General features: G+C 37.4%; 1 protein-coding gene across 2 annotated transcripts; it reads left to right on the top strand.

The window, feature by feature from the left end:
* Positions 1 to 396: 396 nt before the first annotated feature.
* LOC136700433 (L-asparaginase 1-like) lies at positions 397 to 19406 on the top strand. Of its 2 annotated transcripts, none has more exons than XM_066675789.1 (12): positions 397 to 435; positions 2501 to 2599; positions 3178 to 3316; positions 3569 to 3704; positions 3782 to 3907; positions 8136 to 8231; positions 8713 to 8839; positions 9034 to 9161; positions 9480 to 9659; positions 9862 to 9972; positions 10581 to 10628; positions 19352 to 19406. In XM_066675789.1, exons 2-12 carry the CDS (start codon positions 2524 to 2526, stop codon positions 19364 to 19366), a joined length of 1182 nt encoding a protein of 393 aa, XP_066531886.1. In that variant the 5' UTR covers positions 397 to 435; positions 2501 to 2523; the 3' UTR covers positions 19367 to 19406. The 2 variants fall into 2 exon arrangements, with proteins under 2 accessions (XP_066531886.1, XP_066531885.1); XM_066675788.1 differs by lacking the exon at positions 19352 to 19406 and adding an exon at positions 10809 to 11386.
* The last annotated feature ends 1453 nt before the right edge of the window (positions 19407 to 20859 follow it).

Here is a 20859-nt window from a genome sequence, read left to right as displayed (position 1 = left end):
AAGGTGCCGATGTCACTGGCATGTGCCAGCGTCACCCGACCGTAAGATGCCGATTCCTTTCCATGTTATTACTGCCCAGATACAGTCGATAAATAAAGTCGCATTGTTGCATTGCCTAGGATTATTTCAGAACGTGCTACACGAGCTCTCCTGATGAGGATGTGAACAGTGAGAGCAGCGCTTCGACCACAGCCCTAACACACAGACTGAACTTTACCCTGCTTTATTTCCTTCAGGTTTTCTCTTATTAAATCAGAAATCGGATAACGGCTCGTTTCCCCGTTGCCATTGCCTTATTTTAAAACAAAAATCGGATAAAATCGATTCCAAACGAAAAGTGAAAGGGCATCCGATGATGCAGCAATATATTTTCAGGGATGAGGTTTCTCATAGCAACAGCTCTCATTCTTTCAGCCTTTCTGGAGACTGCAGCAGGTTTGTGTCCACTGTCCTACACTATGTTGTGAGTGTATTATAGATGTAGTTTATTTTTTACAGCACCTTTAATACAAAATGTACCAGATTTGTAGAGCACTGTAAAGATAGAGATACAGAAAATGTATTTAAAAATAAATCAAAGCTAAAAACAAATTAGAATTAAATATTCACTGAATAGATGAAAGAAAATGTATTAGAAAAGCCACCTGAGTACAAACATTTATTGAAGCTTTGGTTTGTTTGAGCCTTGGGTGGTGCCAGTGTTACAGGAGCAGTGGCAAACACTCTTTGACAGGGTTCATTTTTGTGATGTTACTCCTATAATGGAACGGCAGAGAAGATGCTAGAGGTATTTAGATGAACTTAATGATGAGGTCATTGGTCTAATGTAAATCAGTGGTTGTTTCTTTTATACGAGCGAGCAGAATGAGCATGGCGTTAGTGTGATTGGAGCATGTGTGTGTGAGTGTGTGTGTGTGTGTGTGTGTGTGTGTGTGTGTGTGTGCATGTGCCTGGAGAAGAACTCGCAGACGTTCCTATGTTGTTTTTCTCTCTCTCTTAAGTTTCCTGTCATGGCACAAACAGTAAGAGCTAAAAACACGAGCAGAACATGTTCAGAGAATCAATGTTTAAAGGAACACTAGGTAAGATTTGGTAGTTTTGCTCCTGGGCTCCCCCTGCAGTTGCAGAGTGTATTCACATTTATTGCACTGTGCTGAACACAAGGGGAAGGGAGGAGGGCAGGGGTAGTGTCATACACTCTTTCCAAATTTACATAATGCAGTCTCTTCAGTGCTGAGCCTGAACTAGTGATAACAGAGACTCCATTCTCTCTACAGCTCAGTGGAGCATCACAATGATTTAGAAGCTGTAATTTTAATGGAATGTGTACTGTGCTATACTAAGTGAATATAACCATGCTGGTTGCATATTATTACTGCTAAGGAACCAAACATATGTTCTGCAAGCTGGTGTGTAATAACACACTTTCTGACATGTTCAATTGTTCTTGGTGTCACTGGCAAATCATGTGACATTTTGTGAGGTCATGGCAAGTGGCTGTGTAATTAGCAGGTGGTTTCAGATCTGGGGATGTTTTTGTCCAGTCCTGATGTCAGTCACATTTGCAGCCCTGTGACCATGAGAACTGTCATCTTGGAATAAAGGATAGGAACGTTATGTTCCTCTGGAAGATGATGAGCAAAAGACAATAGCTGTTTGTTCACCAGCTCAGTTTAGGCATTGTGATATTCACTTACATTTAACACAAACAATGGAACCATTTCCATTTATTTAAACCATCCCCAGGACATCACAGTGTCCTCCAGACCACTTTCTATCAGATGAGCCTTTACTGATTTGTGTAAGAACACCCAAACCTCTTCTGTTTTTCTGGAGATGCCCTGGCCAAAACATTATGACTTTAAGCTGTCTGGGTCTGACCATCACAATGTGACTCTTGTCAAAGTGGCTCAGATCATACCTCAGTCACATTTACTTTGAGAACTGACTGTTCACTTGCTGCCCCCACACTCTCCACAGGGGGCACTGCAAGATCAACACTGTTACTCATTCACCTAGTTCTGACACCAAATGCAGCTCATGTAGCTCATAGAAAGCTTGATTACAACTTAAAGCACCAATTATAGTGATTGAAAATGCGTCAACATCTCCACTTTTCACAACCCACAAGACAGCTCACACCAGTTAGCTGGTCGGCTAATTAACCTTAGCTAAACCTGCTTCATTTCCAGTGAGAACCAGGACACAGGTAATTGCTGAGAAGTTTCATTTTCAGATGTTTATTTCATATTTCTGTTTTACTGAGTAATGTTTCTTTTTCCTTTGTCACCTCTCTATATATAAAGAAAGCTGTTTTAAAATGTAAAAGCCAGATCATTTTGATAAGAAAGCTAAACTCTTTATCCTAAACTCATTCTTTAACCAGAGAATAAATGATGTGAAAACACTGAGACTTTACTGATTGTGTTTCAGTTATTTTTTTTAATATTTTTTTCTTTAGATATGTTTGTGTGATAATTGCATTAATATATCTTTGTAGAGTGCTTGTAAAGATTTTGAACCATGGCTGATCCAATAACAAGAAAAGTGTATGTGCTCTACACTGGAGGAACATTTGGAATGAAAAAAAATACTGAGGGTAAGTTAATCATTTTCAAAGTTACATAATTGCCACTGTGCAATAAACCTTAGTTTCTATGTCCATGAAGTGAATGTGCCTGAACTGCATTTGTTATTAAATCCATGTACTTAATCTATTTTATGTCAATGTTTCCTGTAAAACCATGTTCTATTTGGAAAAATATTTAAAATTCAAATTCAGACAAGTAAATAATAGCACCTTTCTGCAAAAAAAAAAAAAATGTATTATCAATTGTTCAGTCACAACTTTCAGAGTTTGTACCAAATTAATCACATTTTCAAATCCCAATTTGTTCCTTATTCTTTAAGACTTATATAATCTCTGCTCTAATAGTCTCTAATATTAGTCTCTAATATTGTATATTGTACTTTAACAGCTTGAAGTGTTTTGTATTTTTACACTTGATAAGTGATGTCCTTTAACTCAAACATAATTATAAATATTTAGTTTTGTTAAAGTTTGAGAGTAATCTGTTTATTTACTGAAGTACAGGAGTTGTGTACTTTGAACATGATGAACGAATTACTGATAAGACCAGTGTATACATGTGATCATTTATATAAATTTCATTTCAGGAAGACTCATTCCACAGGATCTGGAAACTCTCAAGGATTTCATTATCAACCACACAATCCTCTATGTTAGAAATCCAGGAGAATCTGACGACTGTGTCAGGAAACGCATTGTAACAAAGGATGGCTTCATCACACTGTAGTGAGTTACATCTTACAGCACCATCTCTTAAAAATGAAAAGAAGTAAACCTTATCTAAGAAGATATTACTCAACATTGTAAAATATACTAGATCAAGCCCAAAATGTGTGAACATGGGTTTTTCAATGATTAAGTAATGATGAGCACCTCCCAGCTTTAGTACTTTCTTCAAAATACGATACAAAATGAGGCACTTCAAATATTTTATACAAAACCTTCTGGATCATTTTGTGCTCTCTTGTTTTTCCTCAGTCCCCAGCTGGCGGATGATGTTCCTGAAACCAAGGGAAAACCTACAATTTTGTACAAAATGGAAGCCCTGGAACCTCCAATTGATTCCTCAAGCATTACTCCTGAACACTGGAGACAAATGGCTGAAAAAATTAAAGTAAATCTCAAAGAATAACGAATTATTCAAGGTTCTATCTCGCTCTTACTCCCTCTCTATCTCCATTTAATTTACAGGATAACAAGCATGATTTTGATGGATTTGTTATTATCCACGGCACGGACACAATGGCCTTCACCTCCTCTGCTCTGTCCTTCATTTTATGGGATATTAAAAAGACAGTGATCGTTACTGGATCTCAGGTCAGACTTCTTACAAATTTAATGGTCCACTAACTGTCTGATCACATCAAACATTAAAATCAATGAGCGTGATGAACAAAATTAAGCATATACTTAATTTTGCAATAGTTTTCAATTAAATAAAATATTGGCATATGTATTTAGTTATTAGGCCATTGTTAATTCCAACCTTTCAATATTTGACCTAGTGTAATTTTTTAGCACTGAAATATCTTCACATTCTAAATCTTTTTAAGCAATATTCCTTTCTAAACTGTCTCAGTATAACAAAAACTCTCGCAGTAAAATAGAAATGGAGGCAGCTTCGCTCACAACCCCATCATCAGCAAGTTCCACCCAAATTCGTCTACTGATTCATCTAAGGATAGAGGAACATTGATATTTTTCTGGGCCAAGCTTGTAGAGTGATATCAGCAGTAACATGTTTAAAAAAACAAGCTCGGTCCCAGTGTGGCTGTAAGCTCTCCCATTCCAGTACTTGCCAGAAACATAAAAGAGAGCACAGATCAGATACTGTGAATGTAGACAATCTGCAACACGTAATATGTGAGACAGAAATTCTACTACAAAGTGCACAAATAACTAAGTTAGCTCTAAATATTAGATCAAATACAAACAAGTCTTATTTAATTAATGATTTTTTTTTACAGCACATGGGCTTGATTTTATTCTTTTATCTAAAACCTGGCTAAATTAATGCAAACATTCATTTTTAAATGTATCATGAGCAGCAAAATACGTGGAGGTCTAGCTGCTCTGATCCATGGTTCTTTTCAGTGCAAGCTGCTTTCCTTTAGTAACTTCACATCATTCAAATATCTCTGTGCAGTTCTGAAAGGAACATCACACATATACAGTGGGAATGGAAAGTATTCAGACCCCTTTAAAGTTTTCACTCTATGTTTCATTGCAGCCATTTGCTAAAATAAAAAAAGTTAATTTTATTTCTCGTTAATGTACACTCACCACCACATCTTGACAGAAAAAAAAACAGAAATGTAGAAATTTTTGCAAATTTATTAAAAAAGAAAAAATGAAATTTCACATGATCATAAGTATTCAGACCCTTTGCTGTGAAACTCATATTTAACCCACATGCTGTCCATTCCTTCTGATACTCCTTGAGATGGTTCTACTCCTTCATTGTAGTCCAGCTGTGTTTAATTAAACTGATTGGGCTTGATTAGGAAAGACACACCTGTCAATATAAAATCTCAAGGTACATGTCAGAGCACTCAAGGTTCCTAAGAGCACAGTGGCCTCCATATTCCTTAAATGAAGGAAGTTTGGGACGACCAGAATTCTTCCTAGACCTGGCCGTCCAGCCAAACTGAGCAATTGTGGGAGAAGAGCCTTGGTGAGAGAGGTAAAGAAGAACCCAAAGATTACTGTGGCTGAGATCCAGAGATGCAGTAGGGAGATGGGAGAAAGTTCCACACAGTCAACTATCACTGCAGCTCGACAGAAGCCTCTCCTCAGTGCAAGACATATGAAAGCCCACATAGAGTTTCCCAAAAACACATGAAGGACTCCCAGACTATGAGAAATAAGATTCTCTGGTCTGAAGAGATGAAGATTGAACTTTTTGGTGTTAATTCTAAGGGGTGTGTGTGGAGAAAATCAGGTACTGCTCATCACCTGCCCAATAAAATCCCAACAGTGAAACATGGTGGTGGCAGCATCATGCTTTGGGGTGTTTTTCAGCTGCAGGGACAGGATGACTTGTTGCAATTGAAGGAACGATGAATGCGGCCAAGTACAGAGATATCCTGGACAAAAACCTCTTCCAGAGTGCCCTTGACCTCAGACTGGGCCGAAGGTTCACCTTCCAACAAGACAATGACCCTATGCTCGCAGCTAAAATAACAAAGGGGTGGCTTTGGAACAACTCTGTGATCATTCCTGACTGGCCCAGCCAGACCCCTGACCTAAACCCATTTGAGCATCTCTGGAGAGACCTGAAAATGGCTGTCCACCAAAGTTCACCATCCAACCTGACAGGACTGGAGAGGATCTGCAAGGAAGAATGGCAGAGGATCCCCAAATCCGGTGTGAAAAACTTGTTGCATCATTCCCAAGAAGACTCATGGCTGTACTAGCTCAAAAGGGTGCTTCTACTCATCAATGAGCAAAGGGTCTGAATACTTATGATCATGTGAAATTTCAGTTTTTCTTTTTTTTAAAATGTGCAAAAATTCCTACATTTCTGTTTTTTTCCTGTCAAGATGGGGTGGCAAGTGTACATTTAATGAGAAATAAAATGAACGTTTTTGATCTTAGCAAATGGCTGCAATGAAACAAAGAGTGAAAAATGTAAAGGGATCTGAATACTTTCCGTACCCACTGTAACTAGTAACTGTCTACAGGCCTCTGAAGTACAACTCTGATTTTAATGATGAATTTACAGAGATGTTGTCTTTTATTTCTACTGATTCTGACCATTTTGATATTGATATTGATTGATATTGATATTGATTTTGATATTGCTAGTGATTTTAACATGTTGCCAACACCAAGGACTGTTTTGTCAAGGAACTACACACCATATTGGACTCTTTTGGCCTTTAACAGCCTGTTACAGGGAGGACACGCTGTCTTGGTCACACTCTGGATGTAGTTATTTTAAAGAGTCTCAACATATCAGCCTCTGTGAAGGATGTGGCTTTGTCAGATCACTACTGTGTGTTCATTGATATGTGGACCTCACTAGACATTGGGGCAGATGTGTTGGTTTCAAGAGAAAGTATATTAAAGGCTGCAGAGTTACAGTTTTCATGAGCAAAATGTGAATGATCCCACTGTTCAAATCCAAAAGAGAGAATGTCACAAAGCAGAATGCAGATGACATTAAACCAAACCTCATATTTACAATGAAATGTCAAAGATAGGCTGTTTGAACACATTATTGTGCAAAACCTGACAATCCCATTTCTCCAACATCATCAACAATAGCATTAACCAACAAAAAATATATTCGACAAACTTACAAACTCACCCACACAAATAGCCCCTATATTGATATCAACTGAGAGATGTATTGAGATTTCAAGCAAATAGCTACACTTTTCTCCCTAAACAGCTGCCTAGACAAATTCTAGTCAAGGTTCTGCGTATAAGGATAAAACATAGATTAATTTATTGGGCAAAAGAAGTGAGAAACACAAATTGGCTGCGTATTTGGATTTGAGAGCCCTGCTGCTTTTTACTGTTTCCTTCTGTAAAGCACTTTGGCCTTTTGTATGAAAGGTGCTCTATAACTGTAATTTTTAAAAACTAGTGCATAACCTTAACATACATTGGTCTCAGATGTGTTTTATTAGCCATGTTAAAGCAGGTACTAGATCAGCATTTTATCACCTTCATCAAGAACATCAATATGATGAAAGATTTTCTGACTAAATCAGAACTGGAGAAACTTATCCATGCTTTTATCTCTAGCATAATTGATTACTGTAATAGTCTCTAAACTAGACTTCCCTTGGTGACAGATCTGAGTCAAAGGTAATCAACACAAACCTTTCAGATAGTGACTTACGTTCTTGTCAGGACTACCAGAGCCACCCAGGGGCTACTAGAAAGCACACAGACACCTGGGGCCATTATTTCCTTCACTTATTGTTTTGTGGCTTGTTGCTTCACCATCGGTAGCCTATGAGGATGAAATGATATCAGCACGGAATTCCCTGTATTTAGTCTGTGATACGTGAAATCAGTTCTAGTACAGTATTTTCCAGTGGCTGCAAAAATAATAATATAATTTTGCAAAAGCTCACACAATTTCTTTATTTGAGCACCAATCATCGGCCATCATTCCCTTACAGCTTCAAAATTAGCTTTTGCCCTGGTCTTGCTAGCTTATTGCTAATCTTCAGTTCCATGTTAGCATTATCAACCAAATCTATGGCCTTATTAGCCTTGTTGCTAATACCCAGTTCAATACCCAATCCCTTTCCATGGGCCCTCTCGCTCATTCCGGGCTCACTGTGAGCATCGCCTTGGTTCATCTGCTAATTGTAGGCTTACTGTAAGCATCAGCCATAATATTGGAAACGGTGCTCTTTAATACTCTTCATCATTTTACCATGTTGGTTTTCGCTTCTCTGCATGATTCAAACTCCAGCCCTTTCACCCAGCACCATTTGAACTTTACAATATACAATGGCTGTTTCCCACTTAAATGTCAGTAAAGTAACTTTGTAATTTCATTCTGTGGGTTGTTTTTCTGCAGATGCCCATATTCCATCCACGCACTGATGGAATAGATAACTTTGTAGGATCAATGCTAATGGCTGGGTACTTCTCTAACAGAAAGGAGATGCAACAGGTTTGCTACAGAACAGTACCATTGGTCCATTTCTTCCTTATATCATTTTTATTACATTAGATTATTTTCTTTTTTGAGGTAATATTCAGTGAAGTTTTATTGGTGAGGTTTTTTTAATCAAATTCTTTTGCTTATGTTTCAAAATTACCCTATACACTCTCTCTCTCTCTCTTACACACACACACACACCTGATGTCTAAGGTTCTTACCTGTTATTGTTATATTGCTAATTCTCCTCAGATTACACAAAGTCATAAATTCAATACTGTGTTTATATCATTGTTATACTCTAAAATTTTCTCAATCACTTTTTCGTTGTTAGGTGCTTTCACATTAGTTTTCTTATCACTGTATTAAACACATGAAGATAAAAAGAAAATTAAAACAGGACAAAATCCTGCAGATGTTAAGAGAATTTTCTTATTTTAACTAATGCAGACTATTAGTGCATCATTATAAAGAAGAACATCTTTTTTTCTAGGTTATGCTTTGTTTTAGGAACAAACTGTACAAGGGGAACCGAGTGGCGAAGCTTGATTGTGATTCCTTCAGTGTGTTTGATAGCCCTGCTGTGTATCCTTTGGCCAGTCTCGAAACCACAATCAAACGCAAGTATCCAGTTGTTTTAGGCTTTTCCCAGTTTGAATTACAATTTAACAATGAAATGTTTCTACAAGTTCTCAATATGGATACGAGAACTGTTAATATATTCACTACTTGTGCAGTGCACATTTTATCATATTTTACAAAAAATAATTAACCAAATTTCTCAAGTGGAAAACACATTATTTTCTGTTTGCAGTGATTTCTGCCAACATTTCTCTGAGGGAGGCACAGCCTAACGACTCTCTCCTTGTGGAGAAAATGTTCACAAAGAAAAAAGAAAAAGTGAGGATCCTGAGGTTTTTCCCTGGAATTACAGAAGAATATGTAAGTTCACTGCAGATATCTCTAAAGTCCAAACAGAACAGGACACTGGTAGTGGTCAGACACAGTGTTGAGAGTAAAAAAATATATTCAGGGAATAATCTGTTTCTCAGTCTCTGGTTTGGTGCTTCCATGACATTCTCTGTAGATGTGAGAGGGGGTCAAACATTAATCTTTTAAAAGTCCTTCCAGAGAATAATCATCAAAAATTGTTTTATAATCCTCTGAAACACTGTGATATATATATATATTATTTCCTGGGACTGAAGTTGAGAGTTGAGACTGAACCCAGTGCTGAAACAGCTCTCTTCTGCTCTCCAGGTGTCTAGAGTTCTGAATGGAGCTGATGGTGTGATTCTGCAGACCTATGGAAATGGGAATGTTCCAGAGTTTGAGTGGCTCGAGACCCTTCTGCTCAGAGCAGACAAGGAGAAAGTTCTGATGTTGAACTGTACCCAGGTTTTTCGAGGCACTGTTTTACCCATCTACCAAGCGTCAGAGGTACAATTCACAGCATGTGAAGAGTTAAAACCCTGAAATAAACCAGTTAGTGTGTCCTCACAAATGTCTGTTTACATCTCTGTAGATCCTTGTAAATATGTTTTATTCCGCAGTGATATCTCTGTAGTGTCTCCTAAATGTCTGTAGTTGTATTTAGTAAAGTTTGATAATTCTGTGGAATCTTGCTTCATGTTTGTTCCAGATTTTAACAAGAGCAAATGTTATTTCTGGGTATGACATCACTTCAGAAGCAGCCCTGACCAAAATGATCTGGGCACTGAATTTATGTAATAACCATCAAACAGTTCGCCAGGTTTGTCTGAGCACTGCTTTTATTACAAAGACTTTTCTCCTTTTTAAGCGTTATATGATTATTCAGGTTTAATAATTGTTCAATCAGTAGATAGATAAATAAACCCATAGATAATTTACTCTTTAGGTAAATTACTTAATTTCAGCCAAAATACCTTCTGCAAGATGGTGTACTAGCAGGAACATCCATGGCTGAAATGCACCTGAGCAAGGAAGCTAACCCCCAAAATGCTCCCTGGGCTCTGAGGATAGCTGTCCGCTGCTCTCTCTGTGTGTGTGTGTGTGTGTGTCTATCTCTGTGTGTGTGTGTGCAATGGATGGGTTAAATGCAGAGGTCAAATTTCGTTGTACAATCATCATAAAACAGGTCACATTCACTTTCACTTTGTCACTAATATTAATTCTCATATTTAAATGTTAAACGCACCTAAAACACAGGGAATGTATGTGTTTTCAAGTGCATATTATAATTTACTGTATATCTTAAGTAGATAAAATATTAGATTAATAAAATATCAGGCTCACTGCACTGCATTTCCCATCAAAACTGTTTGTATATATTTATATATAAAATTGAAAATGTGTGTTTATGTGTTGTGTTTTATTCAGATACTGGAGCACAGTGTGTGTGGAGAGTCATGTGCTCCACCAATATCGGTGAGTTCAGGGCATCTTCTGTCTTTATCTTTTACTGTCTGAAAATCTGGGTGGGGGGTGTGTGTGGGTTTTGGTGTGTGTTGTATGTGCAGATTTGTGTGTGTGTGTGTGTTTGTGTGTGTGGCATCATGTGTTTATCTGCAAATGATACAATGATGTATTCTTCCACATGTTTTATAGCTGATCATGGAACAATGATTTGACGACAGAGATATAATCAACATATTGATTATTGATTATTAAAACAACATGAAATGAATTGTGAAAAAGATGAAGAAACTTCCATTCTGATTCCCCCAATGCACCTGATATTAGTAACCTCATATATTAAGAGCTCTATCAGTAGAATCCATAGTAACAAATGATTTCTTTCCTCTAGCTCTTTGAGCACAACTTATATTCTCAGCTTGATGCTTAATGCTTGAATGTCTGAATGCATCTGTGTCGTCCGCGTACCGTTAGAAACCGCAGATCCTTCTGTTTCTAAAAATAGCACTCTCCGCGCGGTGCTGTGAAGCCTCTGGTAGTAATCCAGTGTTAAAAAACACCTAAAAAACAAGGCGCTCCTTCAAAATCTATGTTTTATGTTGCTCTCAAAAAGAATTGTAATATAATTATAACTGAGGATAATCTAATATAATCATGCTCAATGTTTACTTTCAGTTTCGTTTTGACTCATGAGTCAAATCTGATATGAGTCAATCTAATATTGCATTAGATCAACAAATATAAACTAAAAAGCTTAAATAATTATTCATTGTGTGTATTCTAAATAAACAAGTATTATTTCATCATATTTTAAAAAGATAATAATAATAATAATAATAATAATAATAATAATATATGTTTTTATTATAAGCAGCTTATTATAAAACTGCCAAAGTACCAAAACTATTTTTATTTGTTGGGATATTGTCCATATTTGCCCTGAACTAAATTCCTGAAAGTCTGGGCCTTCTGTGAGCTTTATCAATCATACATCCCAGAGCTTAGAATATCAAGAAAAATAAGTCTGTCTGATGCTACAAATATATGTTGTCACAGTAATATGCCATGTAATAAATTGGCATTAAAAATGCTTATGTTTTCAACTAACAGACACTTCACACTAACAATCTGTGCAAAGATGTAAAATGTCAAAGCTATACATTGAGAAATGTGCAAAAAAAAGCAGGCACTTGGTAAAATTTTGGTCAAAACATGACCAATTTCAAGAAAATATGAATTATCGGTCAGCATGAAAACCTCAAGTGATTACATATTTGAGTAGCCAAGAGACTTTAGAAAATAAAACAACATATTGAATAAGGCTATGTCACATAATTACTGTTTAAATGCAACTGAAAGAGGCACTTAAAAAAATGATATAGCAAAATAGCTATATAGATAGGGTCCATAGGGCTGTGCTCTATGTGTTTGTACCTCAGCCATTGATTGTTTTGCTTCTGTAAGGGCACGCACATGTGGCGCCATCCTCAGCTCAGCTCTGAGAGACATGTTTATAGTCTGTGTCTTCAGGAGAGTGACATGTAGAATAAACAATAGTGTAACTGGGATGTGAAGAGTTTGATTTTTAAAGGGTCAGACTGACAGGTTACAGTGATGGATAATTAGGAGACATTTATCACCCCACTGTCATTGTTGGTTGCTCTGTCAGACCACTGGGAAGTCTTCTTTATAAAAGAGACAGTTCAGTCTGAGACTGAGTGGTACTGTAGTGCAGCTGAGGATGGTGAGAGATAGACAGCCAGAGGCCTAGGTCAAATCTCAAGATTCAGCTATTCTGGTTGATTTTTGACGTGTATCTGTTTTATTTTCTGTGCAGCTGTTTTATAAATCTGACATTATTATTATTATTATTATTATTATTTTAATATTTAGTATTTATTTTTAACTGTTCTTTCACTTCATGCTTCAACAAAAATTCTTTGACTGGAACATTCTCTGAATAAACCTGACAAAACATATTCATGTTCCTTCTGAAAATCAATAAACAAACACGCTGTTACATTCTCTGCCTCCTGGTGTTTATAAAAGTGTGCACAGACCCTGTTAGAAGAAAACTAATTGTGTAAAATGCAATAAAAACAAGAATCTATTTTTTTAAATTCTGTTTAACATTTATTTAACTCATGAAAGTACAAAGAAAATATTTCCAATGTTTTCACTTACTAACTTAACTGAGGTTTGTAAATGTACAATATTTTACATTTGATGCCTGTAGCACAAACCAAAATAGTTGAGACATGGACAAAATAAGAATTAAACATTTATAGAAATTACATGTCAAATTTTCTGAAATAGTTCTGAAAGTATTCTGTAAGCAGGTAAATTCAATCATTCATTCATTCATTGTCTGTAACCCTTATCCACTTCAGGGCGGCGATGGGTCCGGAGTCTACCCAGAATCACTGGGCACAAGGCAGGAACACACCCTGGAGGGGGCGCCAGTCCTTAATACAGCGACACACACTCACACCTACTTTGAGTCACCAATCCACCTACCAACATGTGTTTTTGGAGCGTAGGAGGAAACCGGAGCACCTAGAGGAAACCCACACAGACACAGGGAGAACACACCACACTTCTCACAGAAAATCACTTGGAGGAAACCCACGCAGACACAGGGAGAACACACCACACTTCTCACAGAAAATCACTTGGAGGAAACCCACACAGACACAGGGAGAACACACCACACACCTCACAGACAGTCACCCTGAGGAAACCCACACAGACACAGGGAGAACACACCACACTCCTCACAGACAGTCACCCAGAGGAAACCCACACAGACACAGGGAGAACACACCACACTCCTCACAGACAGTCACCCGGAGGAAACCCACGCAGACACAGGGAGAACACACCACACTCCTCACAGACAGTCACCCGGAGGAAACCCACACAGACACAGGGAGAAAACACCACACTCCTCACAGACAGTCACCCGGAGGAAACCCACGCAGCCACAGAGAGAACACACCGCACTTCTCACAGAAAATCACTTGGAGGAAACCCACACAGACACAGGGAGAACACACCACACTCCTCACAGACAGTCACCCGGAGGAAACCCACACAGACACAGGGAGAACACACCACACTCCTCACAGACAGTCACCCGGAGGAAACCCACACAGACACAGGGAGAACACACCACACTCCTCACAGACAGTCACCCGGAGGAAACCCACACAGACACAGAGAGAACACACCACACTCCTAACAGACAGTCACCCAGAGCGAGACTCAAACTGACAATCTCCAGGTCCCTGGACCTGTGATAGAGACACTACCTGCTGTGCAACCATGCCATCATCAATACTGTTCAAATGAAGCTCAAATGTCCATATGTATAAATATGTTCAAAAAGGCAAAGATTTTCATGGGTTGTCTTATCATTTTCACATGACTGTATCAACTAGGTCACCAGGGTACAAGCCGATTTGCCCGTAACGAATCATCTGGCACCAGCAGTCAGCCTGCGGAATAGCAGAGGGCAGCAGTCGCAAAAATAAATTTCCCCAGTAAAAGTCACAGGCCTTAGTGAGAAAAGGAGGAAAATGCACAAGATCAAGTTGTTCAGTAAAAACACTATAATTAACTATTTATTAATTCAATAAATCTTCAAGAGAATGAATAGGTCACGGATTCTGTTTTTTATTTCATCATATAAAATGTCCCAACTGATGTTAAATGAGGGCCTATCTCTTTTCCATTCACTGGAATTATGATTCATAGACCAACCTCTGGGGAAAATCAACCCCATAACATTTCCCCTTCACCAAACCTTATGGTTGGCATAATGCAGTCAGACAGGTAATATTCTCCCAGAGTTATCCATAAGACTGCCAGAGAGAGAAGCATGATGTGTCACTCCACAATAATAAATTATTTATTTATAGAACCAATTTCATATACAATGGCAATTCAAAATGCTCTACAATATCGAAAGAAACAGTCAAAATCATTTAATTAAGATTAAGGTCAAATTAAATTACAATTAAAACAATGGTAACATTTTAAAATAAGACTACGCTTATAAAGGTTTATAAATGTTTAAAATCTATTTATTACATGTTTATTAATTAGGTGGTAATAATAATCATACACAGGATAAGGTGAAAGGTATCCTATTCCAATCCATTTGAGCTTCACATATGGCCCACCACACTCTCTTCCTACCTGCAACAACAAAACTGTCCCTACACCACAACACTAAGGTTGCTGTGCCTGTTTATTATCCGATCAGCAACCAGCTATCCTTACAGTCACTCATTGAGCCCATCACGTGAGTACCAAAACCACTGCATCACTGGCTCTTCACAGCGGTCATCAGGTGGGCACCTCCCCTCGCCAGTGTGAACTTTATGTGCTACATCACCAACAATCCCAATAGCACCTCTACAGTGCATTTCCCCAACTAATCTGTGCTCTCCTTATCCACAACCACTCACTGGACTTTTCAGCTATTTCTTTTAAGTCCTTCACAGCTGCTTTCCTTCCTGAAAGTTAGGGTTAGGGTTAGTTTGCAGATACTAGATTTTTATGAGGCTACTCTGAATGTACCCACAAATATTCATAGCTATTCATAGTTTTAAAAAATTATATTTTTTACTAATACACACATCATCATAATGAAGAGACTTTGTTTTCAGGTGATGCTTTATGACCTGAACAAATAGTACAAGGGGAACCAAGTGGTGAAGCGTGGCTGTGATTCCTTCAGTGTGTTTGATAGCCGTGATGTGTATCCTCTGGCCAGTCTCGAAACCACAATTAAACGCAAGTGTCCAGTGGTATAAGATTTTCCCAACGTGAATTACAATTTAATAAGGAAATTCACTCATTCATTCTCTGTCATTTTGAATCAAATAATTAAACTTTTTGCAGGAAATATATCATCTGAATTACTTTGCGATATGCCAATCAGAATTTAAGATTTAATTTTCTTTTAAGACGTTATTTTAACTTTTTAAATTTTTTTTTTCTAAAAATGCAATTTCTTTAATGATTTTGAGGTTTAGTTCTGAAAGTGATAATATACATTCATAACAGATAGATATGAATGGACACAAGTTTATTCTCTGTACAAAATGTTATTTCTCAGGTGGAAACCCGTTATTTTCTGTTTTCAGTGATTTCTTCCAAAATTTCTCTGATGAAGTCACAGCTTAAAGACTCTCTCTCTGTGAAGATAGTGTTCACAAAGAAAGAAGATCCACAAGTGAGGATCCTGAGATTTTTCCCTGGAATTACAGAATAATATTTAAGTTCAGGGTGAATATTTCTAAACTGCACACAGAATATGATGCTGGTAATGAACTATCTAATTATATAAAAATCTAATTATTTTTCTTTCAAAAGCATATAAAACTGGCATTTAAAATTTTTTAGAGCTTAATAAACAAGCACATTTAACCCCTTTACACATATATGTCTAACAATGCTATTTTTTTTCTAACAGTGGTATTTGTTTGGGCAATCTATAGATATAGATAGAACTCCTCCAATTATTTTGAAGTAGTGAAAGGAAATTATGTCTGAAAAAGATATTACACATTTGACAAAGGGTGATGTAGGTTGAAGAAAAGGGATTTTTAAAAAGCAAAAAATGTAATAAAACCTGCTAAATAAATATATTGATAGATCTATTAAACCGGTACGTTTTGAACTTTAAAACTGGGACTGTGTCTGAGTCCTGAATTCTGGGAACAAACAAGAGGCCTGTGCCCTGTGATCTTACCATCATGGTGGTTCATAACAGAAAATGGGATTACATAGACACTCAGTATTGAGACCATGTTTGCACATCAGTGGGTGAATTTTATAATCAATGCAGAATTGAACTGGAAGCCAGTGCAATGCTGTTAGAACTGGGCAGATTTTATCAAATTTTCTGGTTTTCGTAAGCACCAGGGCTGCAGGAATCTGAAATACTCTGAGTTTACTCAGGTTCCTCTCAGAACGTCCTAACAGTAGTGCATCCACTTAGTCTAGCTTTGAGGTCATAAAGGTGTGTACTGATTTTTTTTTCACATCATGCAAGGATTAGACATTTCTTAGCAATATGTTTGACAAATGATCAATCTGAATAAAATATGACAGGAAGACGTTTAACTGCTGAATCAGTAAGAACAGGAGAATCAGCTAAATTTACCATTAGATCTGATATTTTGTTTCCTGCAGGTTTTGATCATAAAAGAAGAACCTCTGTTTTTTTTTATTTGGAAGATGAACCTTTTGCAACATTCAGCCTTTCATGACTTTACAGTCCTCTATTTTCTTTAGTCTCCATTTGTCATCAGTTTTGGTCAATATTGTGTTTCATCTGTGTCACTGTAGAAGTTAATGCCATGTTTTGCAGTATGCAAAATGTGAATGATAGCAGTAAAATGGAGTCTTGTGAGATGCCATATCTCACTTTTGTATGATTAGGATATAAATAATTCATTTTTACACACTGAAAGCATTCAGTAAGGTAGGGTTTGAATATGAAGTTTGATGGATGTTTACATTTGTTCCTTTTCCAGCCTCTTGACTGAAAAAGATAATCAAAGATATTAATTCAGTGTAAATAAAAACACTAAGAAATAAATTTGTCTTGGGGAAATAAGTTGAAAAGACTGAACCCCAAACTCTTAAAAACGAAGGTGCTAAAATGTTCTTTGAATGATGCCATAGAAGTCAGAGTAGCTCAAGAACCTTCTGCTCAAAGCAGACAAGGAGAATGTTCTGATGTTGAATTGTACCCGGGTTTATCGTGGCATTGTTTTACCGATCTACCAAGTGTCAGAGGTACAATTCACAGCATGTGAAGAGTTAAAAACTTGAAATTAACCACTGTTATTGTGTCCTCGCAAATGTCTCCTTAAAAATCTCTGTTATTCCTCCTTACTATCTCTCATAGAGAAGAGGAGGAGAATCCACACATCACACACAACTCTTTCACAGGACATTAATTCACTCACATTTATTTAGTATCACCTGAAGCTCAATTATTCAACTGCACAGCATCATGTTGCACATCTACATTGTACATTTTCCACTTTACTATTAAACTATATATATATATATATATATGAAGCTGTAAAAACTTTTTTAAAAGAATAAAAAAATTTGTTAAAAAAAATTAAGAACCAGGCCAACACCACTAACGCCATCAGACCAACACACGAAAACACAGATTAAATTGTAAGATGTTATTTATTTCTTTTAACATTTTGGTATCACAATAAGTGAATACTTTAATTGCTACACTTTACTATGAGCTTCGTCTATTCAGTTGTGGCAGTGAAGGTGTGTTCTTGTCACAGTATGCACTCGGCGAGGCAGAGGTAAACGCAGGGAAGATACTTTATTATAATGAAAAAGGACATAAAGGAAACAAAAAAAAAATGCTATAACTAGAAAACAAGTAATTAACAGTCAGAAAAACTTAAAGACAAAACCCTAAACATTAACCTGAACAGGCCTACACAGAAAGACCCAGAAAACTAATCACAGAAAGCTAAGGCTAAACCTAATCACAGAGCTAATGCTAAACCTAAACACATAGCTAATGCTAAACACATAGCTAATGCTAATCCTAAACACATAGCTAATGCTAAACCTAAACACATAGCTAATGCTAAACCTAAACACATTGCTAATGCTAAACTGACATACTTAGAGACCTAGACACAGAGATACAAAGAAACAGCGGGACCTGGAATGACAATGATAACAAGACACATAGGGACACATGGAGCGCAAATGGTCAACAAACACTGAGACTCCAGACAAGGCTTATAACCTAGAGGACAATACAAAACACCTGGGAACAACAATCACAAAAGGAGACACTAATGAGGGAGTGGAGCTAATGCAGGACTAGGGCGGAGACATGAACAATAACAAACAGAGCCATGTGCTAAGTAAGCACATGGTGGGAACAACAGACAGGACAGAGTGTGACAGGTCTTCAGGGGTGAGGCCAAATAAAATTCCAAAACAAAACAATAACTAACTTTCCTAATACAAAAAAAATAAATAAATACAATATATACCCTTCCTCCCCACTTCAAAAACCAGGAGGAATGGTACCAAAACAACAACTTAACCCATATTTATAAAAGTAGTCATTTAAATTTTTTTCCGGATACCTACACACAAATGAAAGCTAACAAAGGAACACTACACGGATGTGCTGGGTTGATCTGGTCGGTGGGAGGACTGGTACAGGTGCGAATAATGAAACAGACCTCCTCTGTAGTCACATCAACCCCCTTTAATAGCTGGAGCCATTCGGACTTTGCAAGGCTCTGGGAAGATGACAGATAAAAAGAGACAAAAGAGCCAAACAGGAAACAGGGCAGATACCTGATCATAATAATGGATTGCTAGCATGGAGACAATCAGGGGGTTGAACTCAGGAGATTTGGGCTGGAGTTCTGGGCGGCTTGGAAGCATGTGTGTAGTGCCGTGCCCCCAGGGGTCACCGATCTTATCTGCAGGTTTTCATTCCAACCAAACAGGAGCACACACTGTTTAACTGTTTAGAGACTGAGATTAGTTGATTTAACAAGAAGAATTATGTATGCTCTGCTTAATTGGAGTGAAAACCTGCAGCCACACCGGCCCCTTGTGGATTAGATTAGTGACCCATGGCTTAAGTGGTTGCAGATGTATACACACATCATCATACAATACAATGATGTATTCTTCCTCATGTTTTACAGCTGATGATGGAATAAATATCCAAAGGCACAATCAAGACAGAGACGTACATAGAATGCAACCTGATAGAATGTCTTTGACACCACTTTCTTTTATTGTACTCTTACTTTAAATCTGTATTTTCTTTCCTTTTTAGCTTAGATGTGTCTTCTAAGATGTAGATTTATCTTAGACTAAAATTATATATAGTACATTTATATTACCAACCATATGTAATGAGGTTTATGAGCTCTGATCAGTAGAATCCGTAGTAAAGCATGCTTTCTTTCTTCCAGTAACTGTCCTCTGTGTTTGTTAAACTATTATTTTGCGTCTGTAAGGACACACACAGGTGGCGCCATCCTCAGCTCAGAGATGTGATTTTAGGTTTTACAAGGGCTTTGAATAAAATGATTTACTGCAGTCAATCTCTGCCTCCTGAAGTTTATATAAGTGTGTAGATAAGTACTTAAACTATATGGACAACTACAGATTAAACCCGGTGCTTTTTATGACACGCGATTCTAAAACCATAGGCATTAATATGGAGTTGTTTACCGTAAGATTCTGGAGTGTGTGGGGTTTCTTGTTTTACATTTCACACATACACACACACACACACACACACACAGACACACACATCTATATAGTACTGTAAAATGTTTAGGCAGGTGTGGATAAAAACTCCAAAGTAAGAATGCTTTAAAGATAGAAGTGTTAATAGATTATATTTGTCAATTAACAAAATGCAGAGTAAATGAACACAAGAGGGATTTAAAATCAATACTTGATGTCACTAGTCAAGTGCCTGGAAAAGACGCCTTGTTGGTACGACAGGGTCACAGATCACACATCATTTCCTGAAAAGTAACGGAGGGTAGAATTTACGTATAAATAAACCGACACATTTTATGATGTAGGCCAACATTGAACTTCCCCTCCTTGAAAGACCAGCATTCACCACTGAGTTGTACATATCAGCCAAGCCTGATAACAAACACAGATTAAAAAATAGAGGACTGGATGTTGCGTAACTTCTTCCTTCTAAACAGTAATAAAACAGAGGTCCTGCTTCTGGGTCCAAAAGTGGCAAGAATCAAATTATCAGATTTAATTTTTAATATTGCTGACTTTCCAGTTAAACCTGGTTCAGCAGCAAAAAACCTTGGCGTCATAATTTACCCGGATTTATCATTTGATCAACACATAGGTAGTATCACTAGGACAGCTTTTTTACATCTGTCCTAGCCTTACCCGTGCATGAAGCAGAGTCATAAATACATGCCTTTATTTCTTCAAGACTAGACTATTGTAACACACTACTGTCAGGGCGTACTTGCAGGAACTTAGGTAAACTCCATATTGATTACAAAATTCTGTTATTGACGTATAAAGCCCTACATGAGCTCGCTCCTGAATACCTTCAAGATACTTTTTCCTATTATGAGCCTCCACGATTACTCAGATCACAGAGTACTGGAGTTTTCAAAGTTCCCAGAATTCAGAAGGCCTCAGCTGGGGGAAGAGCCTT

This window comes from Hoplias malabaricus, chromosome 6, assembly GCF_029633855.1.
Source record: "Hoplias malabaricus isolate fHopMal1 chromosome 6, fHopMal1.hap1, whole genome shotgun sequence".
In the NCBI taxonomy this organism is placed as follows: Eukaryota; Metazoa; Chordata; class Actinopteri; order Characiformes; family Erythrinidae; genus Hoplias; species Hoplias malabaricus.
Note: the sequence above shows the minus strand (reverse complement) of the source record. Positions and strands in the feature narration are given on the sequence as shown.